The sequence below is a fragment of the Leptosomus discolor genome, unplaced genomic scaffold, assembly GCF_034619465.1.
Source record: "Leptosomus discolor isolate bLepDis1 unplaced genomic scaffold, bLepDis1.hap2 HAP2_SCAFFOLD_43, whole genome shotgun sequence".
Lineage (NCBI taxonomy): Eukaryota > Metazoa > Chordata > Aves > Leptosomiformes > Leptosomidae > Leptosomus > Leptosomus discolor.
In genome coordinates, this window is record NW_028237934.1 from 706319 (window position 1) to 725508 (window position 19190).

Sequence of the window (19190 nt, forward strand, 5' to 3'; positions counted from 1 at the left end):
CTCTGTGCTGGGTGCCCTGCCCAGCATCGCCCCCCTCAGCAGCGCGGGGCAGGGGGCCATGGTTGTGGGGTTTTACCCCTTTTTTACCCTAAAAGGTGTTTAGTTTTTACCCGAAATGGTGGCTGGGGGCTGTAGCATGTGGGTGGGGAATGCCTAGGGGGGCTCAATCCCTGCCAGGTTCAAACTTCCTCTGGGAGTGGGGGTCAGGCTACCTCCCCTCCCCAGCATCAGGGATGGGGCTCGGGGGCTGTGGGACAGCCCCCCAAGCCAGTGCCCCCCTTCCCCTTGCACCCTGGGCTGGGTGGGGGGTGGCTTTGCCAGCTTTGGGAAAGCCACGGGGCTGCAGCACGTCCCCCCCACCACCCCCCCGAGCCCTGGGGGGTGCCATGGAGCTGGGCAGACCCTCTCTGGGAGGCTGGGTGTCCCCGTGGAAGGTGGGGACCCCCGTCCCTGAGGGCTGCGACCCCCCGTCAGCAAAGTTCAATTGGCAGAACTGTTACAGAAAAGCGCTTAAACCTCCTTTGCAGCCAGGGGGTGCTGCAGGGGGTGGGGCTGGGGGGTGCCCCTTGTACCGGTCACTGACTATTTGGGGAGTTCCTTCTTCTTCTGTTTTGCCACCCTGTTGGTTAACTTTAGGGGGGCAGGAGGGGCTTCACCCCCACCCCAGAGTGGCTGCTGCCAAAGCACCACATGCTGGGGAGGGGGGAATGGCCCCTGTGCCCCCATGTCTTGTCTGTTTTTATTGTTTTTTTTAACATTTCTGTTTAATAACTCTGTGAGGAGGGAAAGCCTTTGCTCTGGTCTGTGACTGCGCTGCGAATCTGAGGGGGGTCAGGGGTCCCCCCCCTGCTTTGAGGGTGGGGTTGGGGCACTTGGGGGAACGGGAGAGCTGTTTAAAGGGGTGATGGCTGCCCTGTGGGGCTGGGGTCACAGCTAGACCAACCCCCTCAGGGCTGTGTGTGGGGCAGGAGGAGGGGTGGGGATGGTGGGGTGACCGTGGGGTCCCACAACTGGGACAGTGGTGTGTGGTGGGGGGGCACCCCCAGCTCGGTTGTTGTGCCCCTCATGCTCGCCCTGCCACCTGCTGCCCCCCCCCCCCCCCCCCCCAGGGTGATCCTGTGTCCCCAGGCCCTGTCACACACACCACCACCACCCCCCACCCCCGGGGTGATCCTGTGTCCCCCAGGCCTGTGACACCCTGACGTGCGGAAAAGACTTTACAACCCGAAAGGTTACACAGTAGGTGTGTTTATTGCGCGCAGATGCACGGGGGATCGCTCCACCACAAACGTGCATCCCCACTGTGGCCGCTTCTCCAGTATTTACCCAGTTAAAACATCACCTATTTCAAAACGCCTAGACATATTCATGACCTGTCCCCAAAAAGGCCATTCCTTCCTGTCACTCCATTTCCATAATCTCCGCCTCGGGCTCCTCCTCGGGGCGCTTGCACAGTTCCTCCTGGTGGTCCTGGGCAGGGGTCTTCAGGGATGAAGGCCATAGGTCTTCCTCGCTGTGTACTCCTCGCCTCTCCCCTGGAATCTCTAATTTGGCTGAGCTTGCAGTCCCAGACCGGTTTCAGCCTGGTCTGTCCCTGTGTGCACATCTGGCTATCTCCTCTTTGTTCTTGTTTAGAGATGGATGTTAGCGAGCCCTCCTTAGCCCTTAGCTCCTCCTGCCTTTGACGCCTTTGAGCCATGAATTAGGTCCTTGTTTCTGTTTTTTCTGTTTCCCTTATCAGCTTCTTTCTCAAGCAATTTGCAGGGGGTAGTGACTAATTGCCTACTTGCATGCACGTTAGGTCTGGGAAGCAAGTTTTAATAGTTTTAGCTTTGTTTTTCTATGTAGCTCCCTATTAATATTTTTGATATATCTTGGGTTATAAAATATATTTTCTATATGGCCCCCTACCAATTCCCCCCTTTTCTATTGAGTTAAGTGAATTCTTTTACTTGGCTATTCTGGTTGGTATAATGCTTCGTACATTGAAGTTATTCTTCTAACTACATGTCAAACCCACATATATAGGGTCCCTACTAGAAATAATAAAATAGCGGTAGCTATCAACAACACTACTATTGGATGCATTAGGACATTGAAAAAGTCCGGTGTCTGAAGGTGACCACCCCAAAAGTGTATCCCACCATTTGTGTTCTCCGTCCTTTTTGACCCTTTTCAAGACCCTACTTACCTCATTTGCCTCATGATGAACAGTTATTAGAGTTTCCTGTCCATTATTCTTGGCTTCCTCTAATATCCGCATTAAGTCTGGGTGTTTCAACAATCTTTTTCTCACTGCTAAGTCTATCCCTATAGTTGTGGGTTCTAGTTCAGAAATCAACGTATAGTTTGATCTCGGGATTTGATGAGAAACCACAGGAGCAAAGTAGCTAAAGTCACATCCTGTGATGGTGGTAAAATTACAAATACAGAAATTCGAGTGAATCCTGTTGTCTATTTCTACTCCTCCTACAGACACAAAGCAACATGTTGTTCTTAAACAAGCACAACCTTTTCCTGCATAGACGACAACCGGTTTTGGACTGGCATTCGGGCGAATTTCAAGGTGACAGACCTTTTGGTTGGTATCCAGCAAATGTCTTGTGCACTCATGGTATTGCTTTCGCAGAGAAATCCCTGTTGCTCTCGTACAAGGCAGGATTCTAAGTCAACTGTTTGCCATTTGTTCTCTGTCTTTCGGGCCCATGTCCTATGTTCCAAAGGATAAAGCAAATTTTGACCGTGATTTATTCCCATGGCTATTATGGGATGTATTACAGTCACTGATGCATTGTGGATAGTTAACACGAGGGCAGTGACTGTGTGTGTGGTGGGGTTATAGGTAAAGTTTACCACTTCCCAGCAGGACTGGAGCCCTCTTTCCGTATCGGTGGCACTATCCCAGACTATCTTTCGTATCTCCGTGGGGAAGACCCCTTCCTCTCCTTCCCTTACAATAGGTGCAGTTATTGATTGCATCCACAGCTGGGCCTGGATACAGCTCAGGGCCAATGAGATATTCCCTTGGAGCCCTCCAATTGCAGCTATAATGATATTATGATCCCTTATGTTTGTCCGTTCCCAGTCGGGTAGAACTTCCGACACCAACCATTGGTGAGCTCCTAGAGCTAATAGGGAGGATTGTGATGGCTGTTGTAATTTGGACAGATCAGCGGTAGAGGCAGCTAATTTGTTCATTATCACTTCTGAATCTGTGGTATTTAGAACCCCAAGTCCTGTCCCTAACACCCCAGCTACATCCCTCGGTATTCGCCTTTGAAAAATACCCGTTCTCCTGCGTAGCCAAGTGGTCCAACCTTCATAGGAAGTCCGTAAGAAAGGGGAACACAATGGTTATATTTCTGAAACCTTAATTTGCATCATCAGTTCCACCCTTTTTAGAGACCACTCTGGGTTAAATAATACTTGTAGCTGACCTGTATTTCTGATGACGTACGGACCAATCTCATAAATCTTAGATTCAAGTTTAGTTTGGGTTCGGACTGATTGAGTGCTAGTATCAGCTGTATAGGTTGTGCAGGGCCCCGCTGTCGTAGACGGTACAGCATCTATCTTCAATTTCAATGGTAATCCTATTTCACCACGTGCCCAGACCCAGGTTACAAAGACAGGTTGTGTTAGAGTAAAATTATGCCAACAATCCAAGATACTGCATGGCTTTCTATTTGTTGTGTTTGTTATTATATTGGATACAGCTATCTGGTTTGCCCTTTTGTAGGAAGTTCCGTTAATTCCTCGGCATCCTACGCTTATGTTTTGACCCAGCATTCCCTGCAGTTGAGGCATCATTCTCTGAAGGTCTGTGCTCCAATAATTTTTGGGGTACACTTCATTTTTATGCACAACCACGGCGGCAAGGCTTAAGCTTTTTCTATCAGAGAGCGGTCCCATATCCCCAGTATATTCAATATGAGCTTGGGTCCACGGCCATTCTGGGGTGTTACTGTTCGACCCTTGGGTTACGATAACCACAAATACAACAATTTTCCTGACTAAATCTTGGCAGGACGAGTTACTAAACACTTCTGGGTGCAATATACTCATTTCACTCGGCAAAGCTTTAGTTTCAGTTCATCCTCACCCTGTGTTACTTTCCAAGGAGTTTTAGGAGCTTTCTTCGCTCAGGAGTGGTGAATCCAGGCGCTTTGTTCCCTGATCTTGATTGCCGTGAAAGAGGTAAGAAGCACTTGGTATGGTCCTTCCCACTGTGGCTCCACAGTTTTCTCTGTAAGAGACTTAACATACACCTAGTCTCCAGGTTGTATGTTATGCACTGACCCCTCCAAACCCCTGCATCGGGTTCCAAACACCTGTTTTTAAATTTTACGAAGTTGTTTCCCTAATGGCACCATATAGGAAGTCATCAATTCTTCACCAATTTGTGAAGAGGTTCCCTTTTGTACCCCATAGGGTCGCCCATATAGGATTTCAAATGGGCTTAGCCCTTCCTTAGCTCGGGGTCTAGTTCGTATCCATAGCATTGCTAGGGGTAGAGATTGTGGCCAGGCCCAATTGGTTTCTTGTCCTAATGTAACAATCTGTTGTTTAATCTGGTGATTCATTTTCTCCACCTGGCCACTGGATTGTGGCCGGTATGGAGTGTGTAGTTGCCAGTCTGTCCCTAGATGGTGGCTTATTTTTGGCACAACTTTGGAGATGAAGTGCGGCCCTCTATCTGAGGACATCACCGCTGGGACTCCAAACCTGGGTATGATTTCTTGTAGCAACACCTTGGTCACCTCTCGAGCTTTAGCTGTTCTGCATGGGAAGGCTTCTGGCCAGCCTGAAAAGGTATCAGTTGGTACAAGCAAGTATTTATACCCCCCTTTTCTAGGAAGTTCTGAGAAATCAATTTGCCAATGTTGTCCCGGACAATTCCCTTTCCCAATTTGGCCCATTTCTGGTTTGGGGACAATTTTTGGATTAGTCTGGAGGCAAAGGTCGCATTGCTGAGTCACTTGTCTGAGAGTGATGTATAAATATCGAGCTGTCCCGTGTCTGATAAGGTATTTGTGTAATGCCTCTGCCCCCCAGTGTCCCTTCTTGTGTTCCTCCCGGACCAATGGCCAAACCGTATAAGAGGGGACTATGAGTTTCCCATGTGATGTTACAGCCCACCCATCCTCATTGTCTGTTCCTTCCAAATCTGTGATTAACTTTTGATCCTCCTTAGTGTATTCTGGCTTACCTTCTAGGGTTATCTGTCCGTCTGGGACTAGTGCTCCCTCTACCTGTACTGTTTCTTTAGCTGCCTGTTCTGCCGCTCTGTCCGCCAGTTCGTTTCCTCTTTCCAATTCAGTGCTCACTTTCTGGTGTGCCCTGATGTGCATAATTGCCACTTTTTCAGGAAGTTGGATTGCATTCAAAAGTCTTAAAATTTCCTTTGCATGCTTGATAGTCTTTCCTTGGGAGTTCAACAGTCCTTGCTCCTTCCAAATTGCTCCGTGGGCATGTACCACTCCAAAGGCGTATTTAGAATCAGTCCAAATATTCACAGCCTTTCCTTCGGCCCTCTCCAGGGCTCAAGTGAGGGCTATGATCTCAGCCTTTTGTGCTGAGGTGTCAGCCGGTAGTGGTCCAGATTCTATTACCTTTTCAGCAGTGGTGATGGCGTACCCAGAATGTCGTTTTTCCGCCCAGGATATAGCTGCTCCCATCTGTGAACCAGTGCTCTGCCCCATCCATGGGGGTATCCTTTAGGTCCATGCGGCTAGAGTACGTGGCCTCAATCGTCTCGAGGCAGTCGTGGTCCACTGGTTCTCCAGTCTTCCCACTAAGAAATGAAGCTGGGTTGACAATGTTAGTGGTCACAATCTCAACATCATCCTGCTCGACCATGATAGCTTGATATTTCAGGAATCTCTGTGGGGAGAGCCAATGTCCCCCTTTCACTTCAAGGACTGTAGACACTGTGTGAGATAGGAAACCAGTCATTTTCTGACCCAGGGTAGACTTCTGAGGTTCCTGGACATTCAGGATGACTGCTGCTACCGCCCTTAGGCAGCCAGGCCACCCTTTGGCAGCAGCGTCCAATTGTTTGGATAAGTACGCCACAGCTCATCTGTATGGTCCCAGGTCTTGTGCCAGTACTCCTAACGCTATTCCCTGCTTTTCATGGGAAAACAGGAGAAATGGTCTACTCACATCAGGGAGTCCCAGTGCAGGTGCTGACATCAGGGCCTTCTTCAGCTGATGGAATGCCCGATCTGACTCAGCATCCCATTGGAGGTGACTTTGACTGGATTTTATCAGGGAATACAGTGGTTTGGCCAGCAGGCCATAGTCATGTATCCAGAGCCGGCACCACGCCATCATTCCCAGGAAGGTCCGCAGTTCTTTTACAGTCTGTGGCCGAGGGGTCTGGCACAGGGCTTCTTTCCGGGCTTGCCCCAAGGACCGTTGCCCTGCACTGATCTTATACCCTAAGTATGTAACCTGCTGCAAAGTCACTTGTGCCTTGTTTCGGGACACTCAGTACGCCTGAAGCCCAAGAAAAGTTAATAAACTTACAGTCCAGGTGACACAGGCTTCTCTGGTTTTAGTTGCAATGAGGATGTCATCCACGTATTGTAGTATTTTTCCTTCTTCCGATGGTGGTTCCCATAATCCCAAATCTTTTGCTAGTTGGTTCCCAAAGATGGTAGGGCTGTTCTTGAAACCTTGTGACAACACCGTCCTTGTGAGCTGGGTCTTCTGACCGCTCTTAGGGTTTTCCCACTTGAATGCAAAACTTTTCTGACTGGCTTCATGGAGAGGGAGGCAAAAGAAGGCTTTACTTCTAAAACTGTACACCAAATTAAATCAGGAGTTAAGGTGATTAGCAAGGTATATGGATTGGCAACCCCGGGGTATAGAACCTCTGTTATTTTGTTAATGGCCCTCAGATCTTGGACTATTCGATAGGACCCATCTGGTTTTCGGACCGGGAGAATGGGGGTATTGAACTCCAATTCGCATTCCCTCAATAAGCCCAATTCTAGGAATCGCTCTATTTTCGGTTGAATCCTTTCCCTGTCTTCTTTCTTTAGTGGGTATTGTTTGATTCTTACCGCTCTCTGTCCATCCTTCAAATTTATTATTATTGGTTGGGCATTCTTGGCACGTCCTGGGGCATCAGTCACCCAAACCCCGGGGCAGACCTGATTAATGATCTCCTCGTCGATTTGTCCTTCTATGGGAATATTCACCAAAGACAAGCTCATTATTTGTACATATTGATCATCATTTACCTCCAGAGTAATCTCACCCTTTTTGAATTTTATCGTGGCCTCCAGCTGTTCCAATAGGTCTTTTCCCAACAGGGAATTCTGTGAATTTGGCATAGACAAAAATTTATGGATGCCTACCTGCTTGACCATTTTATATTTTAATGGTTCCAAAAACCAAGCTTTTTCACTCTGGCCAGTTGCTCCCTTTACCATGACATAGTCATTTCCTAAAGGCATTAAAGCTTGATTCAAAACTGAGTATGTTGCCCCTGTATCAACTAGAAACTCCATTTTTTTTTGGTTTTGTTTTTCTCCTCATTTCGTTGTAATCAATGGACCTTCTAATCAGTCCATTACATGTGCGATCGTTTTTCTTGGGTTATCCCGCCACCTATTGTTCCCCTGACGCTGTCGCTCCAGACATTCCCTTTTCCAGAGACCAGTTTTTTTACATATAGCACATTGATCCCTGCTCAGGGGCGCCGGTCCACGTCTCATCCTGGATTTAGGTTTCCATTCTCTCTCTTCTCTAACTACTGCCACCAATTTGCCTAGACTCTGCTTATAATTGTCCTCTCTGTTGCTAAACACCCTCCAAGCCTCTTCCAATAACACTTCCAAGTTTCGACTATTTGGTGGACGTAATTTTTGTCATTTACGTCTGATATCATTCTGAGATTGTCCTAGAAATAGGGATACCAGATGTTGTATTCCCACTGCTGACCCGGGGTCCAGTGGTGTATGACAACACATCGTGTCCCTTTGTCTATCCAGAAATTTGGAAGGCGACTCGGAGGGACCTTGTTTCACTGCATATAGCACTGCTCGATTTATAGGGTTTGGAATTGCCTTCTCTATTCCTTTCACTACCCATCCTTGGTCTGCTCGTAATGTATCCACATCAGCTGATTGATTAGGGTCCCAGTTTGGGTCCTGCAAGGGGAAGTATTCTTTAACATCACCCCTTTTTATCTCATAATATTCTTTTGCCAAATCCCCGGCAGTTTTTATAACCAACTGTGTTTCTGTTTCGGTTAAGCAGTCCAATAACAGTTACATGTCATTGCAATCGGGGCTGTACTGTTTTATTAGAAACTGGAGATTTTGAGTAACGCCTACTGGGTCACTGCGATATTTTTGGGCAGCATCTTTCCATTCCTTCAGCTCGTTACCAGAGAATGGTATTTTGACTTTTCCTGTTTCTCCATCCGGTCCACCTGCGTCCTGGAGAGGAGCTTGGAGAACTGTTTCTGTTATCTGCCTTCCCCGGGTTCGGGAAGATATCGGGCCATCTGGTGGGGAGGAGGGAGGATGTGGAGGGGTACGGACCCTTTCTAAGTCCTCATCTCACCCTTGTGGCTGCTGAGGGGGCCTAAATAGATCACTTAGATCTTGTTCTGATCCACGGTTAGTTTGACTTCTCTCTGTACACCTTTGGCCAATGCTACAAGCCGAACAGCACCTTTTAATTTATTTTTGTTGTTGTTTTTGTTTTCTTTTTCTAATGCAAGGACCATGGGTTCTCGTGGGGGTACTAATCCGCAGTCCGTTTGCCACTCAGGATTGTCCCGGAGAACAAAGAACATATCAGCGTATGTTACTTCATCCCATTTCCCTTCTCTCCTCAGAAACAACATTAACTGCAAGAGCGTGTTATAGTCTAACGTGCCGCCTTCCTTAGGCCATTTTGCCCCATCTTCCAGCTTATAAAGCGGCCACCATTGATTGCAATACTTAATTAACTCTTTCTTCTTTTCTGTGCCCCCTTGTCCTGCTCTGTCTTTCCAATGTGTCAGAACACATCCTAAAGGGGATTTTTCATGAGGTTTACTCTTTCCTCCCCCCATCTTTTGTTTTTCAAACCCGAACTCTTCGCTTATCTTTTCCTTCCTTCTCCGCACAACTCTACTTTCAACGGACCAACATTACTACTTATCAATATCCACGTGTTACACAGATGTATCAAGGATGGGCACGGCACTCCTTATTCATACTTCAAATTATTACACTTGCTTCGCTCTTCTCCGGCCGCCTCAGTCGCCCCAGCTCGGAACCGCGGATAGAGCTCCTCACTCACTTCGTACGTCTCACTCACGCATACACTCAGAATGTCCGGACAGTTTTGATAGTAACGACAGGAATTGTAATTGCAGGAAGCTTCAACTAACATATAAAGCCATTCACAAACGACTCATGTTGATCCCCAGGCAAATCATACAATTACCTCCCCTTTTGTTGCCAGGTGATGGAGTCCACCTACTCATCCAGGGCACGGGCAAACCGACTTCCCTGGACAAGAGTCATAACCAACATCCCCTGGCAAGATTGTGCGGTTTAAGTTTAGTTATTTAGCCTTCCCAGTGAACACCCTTCTAAGCAGCTGCAAATATTGGAAAGATGACATGATCGTGAGAGGCCCGCTTACCCTTCTCCTGCTTCTTATGTACCAGTCATTAGCAGGTCCGTCCTGGCTCCCGATGTTGGGATGCAGCGGCAACCTCGGATTTGCTCGATCTACTGCCAAGATCGCTAGCGGCCGCCCTATCAGTCAGCAAATCCCCTTGTTACCATGCAGGGTACCCTCCTCCCATACGGGGACTATGCTGCATGCCAGATGTCTCTGCTCGATTTACCAGCTGCCCCGGCCACGCGTACGACTTACAGGCCCCTCTCACAAAACATACCGTTTGATCCGCGGCTTCAGGAGGCTGTTGTCTGCTCCCGCGGTGAGCGGCTGGCAGCGGAGGCTCCTCCGAGGAAAGTGCTTGGGGTGCGCCCAGGGGCGTCCGCTCCCCAGGCGATCCCACAGCCGAGCAGAGAGCCTTCTGGCTGGCTCGCCAAAACTGACGTAGGGAAAAGACTTTACAACCCGAAAGGTTACACAGTAGGTGTGTTTATTGCGCGCAGATGCACGGGGGAATTGCTCCACCACAAACGTGCATCCCCACTGTGGCCGCTTCTCCAGTATTTACCCAGTTAAAACATCACCTATTTCGAAACGCCTAGACATATTCATGACCTGTCCCCAAAAAGGCCATTCCTTCCTGTCACTTCATTTCCATAATCTCCGCCTCGGGCTCCTCCTCGGGGCGCTTGCGCAGTTCCTCCTGGTGGTCCTGGGCAGGGGTCTTCAGGGATGAAGGCCGTAGTTCTTCCTCGCTCTGTACTCCTCCCCTCTCCCCTGGAAGCTCTAATTTGGCTGAGCTTGCAGTCGCAGACTGGTTTCAGCCTGGTCTGTCCCTGTGTGCACATCTGGCTGTCTCCTTTTTGTTCTTGTTTAGAGATGGATGTTAGCGAGCCCTCCTTAGCCCTTAGCTCCTCCTGCCTTTGACGCCTTTGAGCCATGAATTAGGTCCTTGTTTCTGTCTTTTCTGTTTCCCTTATCAGCTTCTTTTTCAAGCAATTTGCAGGGGTTAGTGACTAATTGCCTACTTGCATGCGTGTTAGTTCGGGGATGCAAGTTTTAATAGTTTTAGCTTTGTTTTCCTATGTAGCTCCCTATTAATATTTTTGATGTATCTTTGGTTATACAATATATTTTCTATGTGGCCCCCTATCACCAGCTGTCTTTTCCATGAGGTAATTTAGCTGTGCCTGTTCATCTCAGTGCCCTTGTTTTCTTCTTTCAGCTACCTGGTCGGTGATGAGCTCCGGGTGGTGATGGAATACATGGCCGGAGGCGCTTTAACCGAAGATGTTACCCAGTTTTGTATGGAGGAAGGGCAGATGGCAGCTGTCTGTAGGGAGGTGAGGGATCCCGCGTGTGCTTCCTCTTCCTTGGACGGGATGGTACTGGTGAACAGGTGGCAAGAACAGGAGGGATTTCATCTTGAGAGCTTTGTTTCTGCCTTGCTTTATGATATGGAGAAGAAAGGGCACCTTAAGTGAACTGCCTGACAGTGTCACTGCACTTTCTGTACTCTGTGATTACACTCTTAAACACCGTTATTGCATTACATTTTTTTACTTTTTTTTTTTAGTTTGACTCTTCTCAACTTTTCCTCTTTAAACACGTGCCTGGAGCATGTCTGTACTGCGTTCCTTGCCTGTAAAAGCAAACATGCTGGTGGCAGAATTTTAAAAGAACAGCAAGGCAAAGGAGAGACTCATTTGTCAGAGTCTCAGCTTAAAAGGATAGCATTCCACCCAAAATGGTGTTTGCTCCTGAAAAATGACTAAGGTGCTATTTCCAAATCTGCTGTAGAGCCTGACAATAAAGTCTTTGTCCTGCAACCTCCCACCCAACAGTGATCTACTTCACACGGAAGGAAGGGACTTTCTCATTTCTGGCAAACAATACTTTGTCATATGGATGGACATAGCACACTGATTGCGGCAGCAGCCATCCTGCCTGTGCTTTCAGGGGCTAGTCTGTGACAGTAATGGACATTTCTCTTCCCAAACCTGATATGCCTTCCTTTGGAAAGTTGTTACTTTAATAGTGTTGAAGCAGCAAGCTATTCCTCTTGACAGTGCAATATTCAGGCATTGCTCGCAATTCATCTGGAAATTCAATGTTTTAGAGGCGTTTCATTCTTGAGTGATGAAATCCGGTCATTAATTTTTACCCTCATGTTTCCTTTTTACCTATCAGTGCCTGCAAGCCCTGGATTTCCTTCATTCAAAGCAAGTGATTCACAGGGACATCAAAAGCGACAACATTCTGCTTGCAGTGGATGGGACTGTCAAATTGGGTAGGTATTCTTGGTCAGGCACAGCCTTCCCAGACTGTGGCATGGGGCTGCTTTTGACTGACAGCCAGTTCCCCAGAAGGGATTCCTGTGGCAGTGCGCTGACCACTGCTGCCAGCTCCGAGCACAGTTCCAACCTACAGAGAGGCACAGAAAGGAGAAAGGTGTGAAGAGTGTCTTGGGTTTGTGTGTGGCCCTCCCAGAGGGAGGGAGTTACAGTCTAACGGTTCAAGTCAACAAAAGCCACTGCAGGGAACTTGAGGGGTGGGTTTTAAGTGGCCAATTCAACAATATTTCCGTGGCTACAGCACTGAGCAAACAGAGCACGGCCGCTTTTCCAGATAGATTCCACACCGTGTTCTCGGGCATAGAGTGGGGATTTCTTTTGCTCGCTTTCCTAATTCGAGCTGCCTTTAACACCACTTGTTTTCCTCCGCAGCTGATTTTGGCGTCTGTGCTCGGCTCAGCCCTGAGCAGAGTCGACGGAGCACAGTGGTCGGGTCTCCAGACTGGCTGGCACCAGAAGTGGTGAGGAAAGAAGCCTACGGCCCCAAGGTGGACATCTGGTCCCTTGGGGTCGTGGCAATAGAGATGGCGGAAGGACAGCCTCCTTTTATTGATGAAGATCCTCTCAGGGTAGGGTGTACATAAAATCAGATACCAGTGTCTTTCAAACCTATCCCGTTAATCCCCCGTGAGGCAAAACCCCAGCCGCATCAGCTGGAACCAGTTCCCCCATGGCCCGCTTCTAAAGCTGTCACTGCAGCACAGCAGCATCTCCTGTAGCTTTGGTAACGTCAAGGGGAAGACTTCCAAAGAGACGTGACTTGTAGCCAGGTCAGAGATGTGCCATCTCTGCCTTCAACTGGGCTTGAAATACCTTGTATGCTTTTTGAAATCTCTTTGAGCTGTATCTCTGAGTGACAGCGATTTTTCAGCGGCAAGTTTCTCCAGTTGGCGACTTTTTCTGAAAAGCATCCCAGCTGTGTCTGCAGGCAGAGAAGTCTTTTCAAACTCGGATCAGTGCCGATGGCTCACCTGAGCCTTTCAGGTAAGCAGTGTCGCTGCTTGTAGAAATGCCATAATTACTCATTAGCAAATGACTTTCTAAAAATGGGTTTTAGCACAGAAACTTGGAGTAAACAAATGTATTTTTAATGTTTTGAGGTTTTCCGTTTCATCCTCATTCCTTAAAATGAAATGACCAGCTCTTATCCCAAATGAGTGTGTGATAGTGAAGGCGTGTATACCAAGATAAAACCTCATGACTGGTAGCTGGAACAAAGTTAGGTGCTGCACAGTTAATTCCTGATAGGGATGCAGGAATGTATGAGGAAATTAATTGTGACCGTATGTATAGATAGATCGTTTCTGTTAAGGCTGGAATTGAAATAGAGCATGACGTGTAGCTTTTCCCATAGCAATAAGGCTGTGCTCTCTCTGGTCTATGGCACCCAGACTGTGTGCTGCAGGCTGAGAGAAGAAACAGCAGAAGGGTCAAGACATACCCCCTGGCAGGCTACTTAAGAAAGGAATACAACAACTACACCAGTGTCAGTCCTCCGCTCTGCTTGAACAAAGATTCCTGAGTTTTCTTGGAAGGCTTGTTTTGGTTTGGTAGGTGCCCGGGGTTGTTGGTTCGAGTGCACACAGGAGGAGCGGTGTGCACTGTGCCACCTCCTGAGGGGGGAGAAGAAGTAAAGAGGTTTGGGTTCAGCCTGATGCTGAGTCAGCTGAGTGCACCGCAGCTGGCAGGGTGGCAGTAGGCCTGTGTCCCTGGTTTGCAGGCTGAAAATTCCCAGCTTCCTTAACCTCAAAGGTTGCTTAGGGCTCCTGGAGAAGCCTCGGGTCAACTGTGAGGCAGGGAACTGGATTTTTTCTCTCTGATCAAATTCACATTCAGCCATTCCTGCCCTTGCCCAGATTATTTGAGATGCTCTTTTTCTCCCTACATGCCTCATCTGCTGCGGGAGTTGAGATCAGCTTGAGCACTCAGAGCTTCACGGTGTCTTCAGGTGTCTGAGTCAAACTGCAGGAGGTTAAAATCAGGCACCTGGAGTTGGTCCCACCTGTGTTCACTTCCTGGGCTCTTGGGCAGGGGCTGTTGCCCCTGAGCTGGGAACAGTGAACAGCTTGTGATGGACCGCCTGAAGTTCCCCAGTTCCCAGCTGGTTTTATGAAAGTGAATCAGCCCCAACAGGGACAGGATCCCTCTGCTCTTGTGTGTGGAATCACAGAGTGCAGCGAGAGCTCTCAGCTGCATCCAAACAGGAGAGCTGATAAGCAAGACCTGTGTTTGCAGGTCAGGTTTTTAGCTGATGGCACACAGTAGCTGTTGGGTTTAATAGTCACATTTAGACCCCATCCAGGGAGTTCTGCGAAGCCTGGAAACCAAAGGATGCTCTTTCACATTTTTGTGAATGCTTGTTTTAACAGTGCAAGGCACGCAGCAGCTTCCGTTCCTGACAGGAGTTGAAATACCTAAATGTACTCTAAGGGCATTAAAGGATCATTGATCAAAGAGTTAACACCAGTCTGAATGTAGATATGATTGTTGTTTTCCACGTGTAGAGCAAATGCATCCCCTGTTGCTCACGTTCTTTCCAGCAGATGCAGAACTCACAGGAATGAACCATTTTCCAGCCAAGAGTGGCCTGGATATTTCTGTGACAGTGTTTGTTTTCTCTCACTGGGATTTCTTTCCACCAGGCGTAGGCCTGGGGCCTGAGGGACAAATATTGGTGCGATAAACGTCCTTTGAAACGTTGGTTGGACCTCCCCAGTTTCAGTTTTAAAAATACCCAACAAACCAAATCCTAGGCATTTCTGTTTGCTTTTTCATTTGTTAACCAGAGTGCCTCAGTTTTCTTCAAAACTAGAGCATGTTTTCCAAATGCTGCGGACCTTCTACAGTTTCAGGCTGCTAAGTCATCTGTGTGTTGTTCCGTCATGTATGTGGGAGCCCTGGATAACTTGAGGGTCTCATTTTCACAGACTGCAGCTGCAGCTGTATGCCAAATCCCTTCTTGTTTCTGGGTACATTAAAGAAATTGAGGAGCTTATTGCCCCTTTGCAGCTACTGCAAACGCTCATTTCCTTTGGACTGTACTTGCTTTTCTCTGCCAGCTGGATCACAGGAAAGCAAAAGAGACGTGACAAGAAGGTACTTGAGCTTCCCCTAGAGCTTTTGCTGTGGTCGTAGAACTATTTAAAAGGTGCAGGACCCAGCTACAGATGACTCTGCTGGTTGGTGTTCTGTGAAGAAAGGAGCAGCTGAAAGAGCTCCCTTTGTCCCAGCACTCCTGTTTCACAGCCAGGTGAATGGAGCCGGAATAAAATTCCCAAGGCTGGCATGGGTGCTGTGTTCCTTTACCGCAGGAGAAGGGACGTCCCTGGGGCAGCACCATTTAACCACAGTGAGGACAGGCCCTCCGGCTCACCGCTGTGCCTGGTGCCTGAGGGCAGCTGCAGAGGGATGGGACAGGACTGATTTTGTGACACTTCTCTTGTGGGAAAAGTAGAGAAACTTCCTTTTATTGTTTTTCCTCTAGGATAGTTCATTTGCCTTTTTAGGCCTGCAAATTTTCCTCTACCTTTAAGAGGATAAGAGCAAAGTCCCTTTGGCCACCGTCTCTTTAAATGCCAGTAGCGCAGAGCTGTTCTTGTCAGGGCGGACATTTCTATGGAAGACTCCTAGGCCTATTTCTATTATTATTGCTGTATATTTGGGACATATTCTGCAAGTTTAGGTTCAAACAGTTCAAAACATTTGTCTTGCTGTTCTGAAGAACGTCTTACAAAAGCAGAATGAACTCATCTGTCCAGCTTCGCAGCGTGTTAGACCTTGGTTCCAAGTGAACCGCCCTGGATAATGCTCGCCCCATGTTTTGCAAAATTACGTTCTAATTCCTTGGCATAAGGTCTGTCAGGAAGACTTGCTGATCTGGAATTTGGAGACTGCTGAAAGACAGAGTTGCAGGTGGCTCCTGTCTGCCCAGTTATGTGTTTTCTTCATAATATATTTGTGCACGCAGCTAACGTGTCTGTGTTGAAAATGAGGTTCCAAATGTTTCTGTTTAGCCAAGGAATAAGCTGATGGATCTACTTTTTTATCCTCTAGTTACCATTTTTATCTAGAACAGAGGGAAAATCTGGACTACCTTTGTTTTAAGGAAGCTGTACTTTAGGGAGCAGTGAGCACTGCAGGGATGCATTTTATGTCCGAATCCTTTGAAATAATACAGCTGGACCAAGTTCACTCTTTAAAATAGCCAGGAAAGCTGGTGTCGATGCACAGAGAAGCCAAATGTGCTTTTGCTGATGGAGTTCCTCCTAACTAGGTCAGCCACTGCAATCAGCTGTCGAGGCAAGATCACGTTGATGTTGGAGTAGCTGTGGCTGCATCAGAGGTTTTTTGTAGGTAGAGAAAAATCATCTCTAACCCTCTGCCAGGGAGGAAACTGGCACTGGAGGCTGGACCTTAAAAAATGGGCTCTCTGTGAGCAGTTCTGGGTAAGAATGAAACAGGTGGAGTCTTGTGTTTCTTGTCACTCTAGGCGATGGATCTGATAGCGACCAACGGGACACCAGAGCTGCAGAACCCCGAGCAACTGTCCGCTGAGTTTCGGGCCTTTTGGAGCTGCTGTCTGGAGGTGGACGTGGGCAGGCGAGGGTCTGCCCAGGACCTTCTGCAGGTAAAACGCAAAGCGGCTGCAGGTGAAACAGCTGCGCTGTGTCCTGGTTTTGTCATCAGCTGAACTCGAAAGCATCAGATGGAGCCCCCTCGTGTTAGTCTCCACTCTGGGTGCTTTTCAGCTGAAAAATCAGTGGAATCCTACAGTGGTTTGGGCTGGAAGGGACCATTAGAGGCCATCCAGTCCAGCCCCCCTGCAGTGAGCAGGGACATCTTTAGCTGCATCAGGTTGCTCAGAGCCGCATCCAGCCTGACCTTGGATGTCTCCAGGGATGGGGCTTCTGCCACCTCTCTGGGCAGCCTGTGCCTGTGTTTCACCACCCTCAGCGTAAAAAATTTCTTCCTTATATCTAGTCCGAATCTGGCCTCTTTAGTTTAAAACCGTTACCCCTTGTCCTATTGCAACAGGCCCTGCTAAAAAGTCTGTCCCCATCTTTCTTCTAGGCCCCCTTTAAGCACTGGAAGGGTGCTAGAAGGTCTTCCCGGAGCCTTCTCTTCTCCAGGCTGAACAACCCCAACTCGCTCAGCTTGTGCTCACAGGGGAGGTGTTCCATCCCTCTGGTCATTTTCATGGCCCTCTTTTGTGTTTTGGTAGGAAGTTCAGGTTTACAGGGTGGCAAAATAACTGCAGTGGAACGATAGCAGGTGCAGAGGCCTGAAATGGGGTTGGGGACTGGTGTATGCCGAGAGATGAGCAGGGAGGAACGCAGTGAAGTCAGTCCCAGCCAAGCGGACAGAGGTTTGGCGGTGGGAAGGAAGGGGCTGCGGGTGCTCCCTGTGAGCATCAGAGGGGCCCCCGCTTGTCCCTCCTGCCCCACTTGTAGAGGTTTCTGCCAGCGAAACGGGGATGGCTGAGCAGGACTTGTCACAGCTCCTTCTGTTGCCTGGCATAGTCGAGTAGATGAAAACTGCTGCAGGTTTGGTGCTAGGTTTTGTGGCAGATAGGGGGTGGCACCGTGTGCCCCTTGGCTGTCCCTGCTGTGAAGGTGCCAGCCAGTTCAGAAGGGGCAGGACATGGGGTGGTAGACACTGCTGTCCCTGCAACCCAGATCTGAGTGCATCGGCGCTCTGTCACTTGTCTCCCTGCTCTTCTCTCGACCTCAGTGGCCTTCAGAAGAACACGTGGGCCTAAATATTGCTGGGATAAACATTTCCTAGAGGTACTGGAGTTCCTTGAGGTGTGGCTTGTGCCCCTCATCTTTTCTGAGCACTAAAAGAGCCCGTGTCTGTAGCAAACAGGAACCTAAGTGAGCATTTTGAGGTTCCTGAGAGGAACAAGGCCCTGGGACAGCAAGCAGCATTCCCAGAGCACTGGCAGGGCAAAATTGCCAGCAAGCTGAAGACACCTTGATAAATGGATTAATCGAATGACGGGCCATGTTGGCCTGGGATAGCAAGGGACTGGAATTGCAGACGCAGGTGCAGGTGGTCCCCTATGTCCCATTTCTGCATATTGCTGGTAACCAGCAGAACACTGCTTGAGCCCGTCAGTAACTGAGTTTGGAAAGTAATGGTTCATTTCTTTTTTTTTTTTCCTTTGGGCAGCATCCATTTTTAAAGAAAGCCCAGCCTCTGCCGCTGCCAGCCACGGGGCCTGCACGCCCTCATCCCACAGGCAGAGTGTTCAGCAGGGGTTTGTCAGGGCTGTCCGATCCCAGCTTCCGCCTCCCCTCCTGCTTGGAAACCCCCCGTATTGCTGACACCCCCACCTCCACCCCCCCTTGAGAGGCCACCGTGCCCCACGCCCAGAAACGGCGGCTCTGTGACATCAGCCCCAGGGCCAAGGCCATCAGAGGCAGCGGGACTGCTGCGGGCAGTACGTCGGCGGCTGCGCTGGAGGCAACAAGACCTCCTTCTTGCAGCTGACACGTGCCGCCGGCAGCGATGAAATTGCTCGCCCTCCTCGTCCTGCTGGCCGTGTGCCGGCCTGCGCACGGCATGTGGGACAGCTGTGGGTAAGTGGGCCGAGGCTCTGGGAGGGAGCTTGGGGAGCCCTTGACGGGCTTCACTGGAGGGGGCCCGCGCGGCCCCTGTGGCCACTCCACAGCTTCCCAAACCCCCTGTGGGAGCCTCAGCTCCTTGCCAGCACCCAGGCTGCTGGCATAACCCGTGTACGGGGCTACAGCGGACATAGGGCTGGAGGCATAGCCATGGGGTTCCCTGGCCCTGCCGTCCGTGCAGCCCCTCGGGGGGAGGGAAGACGGCTGACCTTCAGCCTCAACAGCAGCACAGCCGTCCAGCAGCACACTCATGAGTTTCTTCTTACACCAGGACCTGCGGGCTCCGGCCCATGGCGGCTAGCTACGGCATGTCGCGCGTCGTGGGTGGCTCGGGTGCCCAGCCAGGGGCCTGGCCCTGGATTGTCAGCATCCAGAGCCCCTGGGGCCACGTGTGCGGAGGGTCCCTCATCAGCCCGCAGTGGGTCCTCACAGCAGCCCACTGCTTCAACGCGGCCAGGTAAGGAGGAGCAGGGAAGGGGGCTATCCCCACAGCACCAGCAGGCGCCCCGTCCGCAGCCCCACGAGCTCCTGCCATCCCGCTGCCTTGCAGTATGCCCGGTGGCAGGGCACTGGCAAG

The 19190-nt window shown here is 49.5% G+C and overlaps 1 protein-coding gene across 1 annotated transcript; it reads left to right on the forward strand.

Annotated features, from left to right (window-relative positions):
* Nucleotides 1-386: 386 nt before the first annotated feature.
* LOC147412357 (serine/threonine-protein kinase PAK 3-like) lies at nucleotides 387-18761 on the forward strand. Its single transcript, XM_086481445.1, has 8 exons — nucleotides 387-434; nucleotides 3086-3114; nucleotides 10859-10976; nucleotides 11824-11923; nucleotides 12360-12556; nucleotides 16477-16614; nucleotides 18159-18246; nucleotides 18739-18761. Exons 1-8 carry the CDS (start codon nucleotides 387-389, stop codon nucleotides 18759-18761), a joined length of 741 nt encoding a protein of 246 aa, XP_086337571.1.
* The last annotated feature ends 429 nt before the right edge of the window (nucleotides 18762-19190 follow it).

Excerpts from the sequence above, each read along its gene's own strand:
- LOC147412357 (XM_086481445.1), top strand. The coding sequence starts at position 387 with ATGGAGCTGGGCAGACCCTCTCTGGGAGGCTGGGTGTCCCCGTGGAAG. Across the intron at positions 435-3,085 it reads GCTGGGTGTCCCCGTGGAAG|TCGGGTAGAACTTCCGACAC; the intron begins GTGGGGACCCCC and ends GTCCGTTCCCAG. Across the intron at positions 18,247-18,738 it reads AGGCAGAGTGTTCAGCAGGG|CGGACATAGGGCTGGAGGCA; the intron begins GTTTGTCAGGGC and ends ACGGGGCTACAG.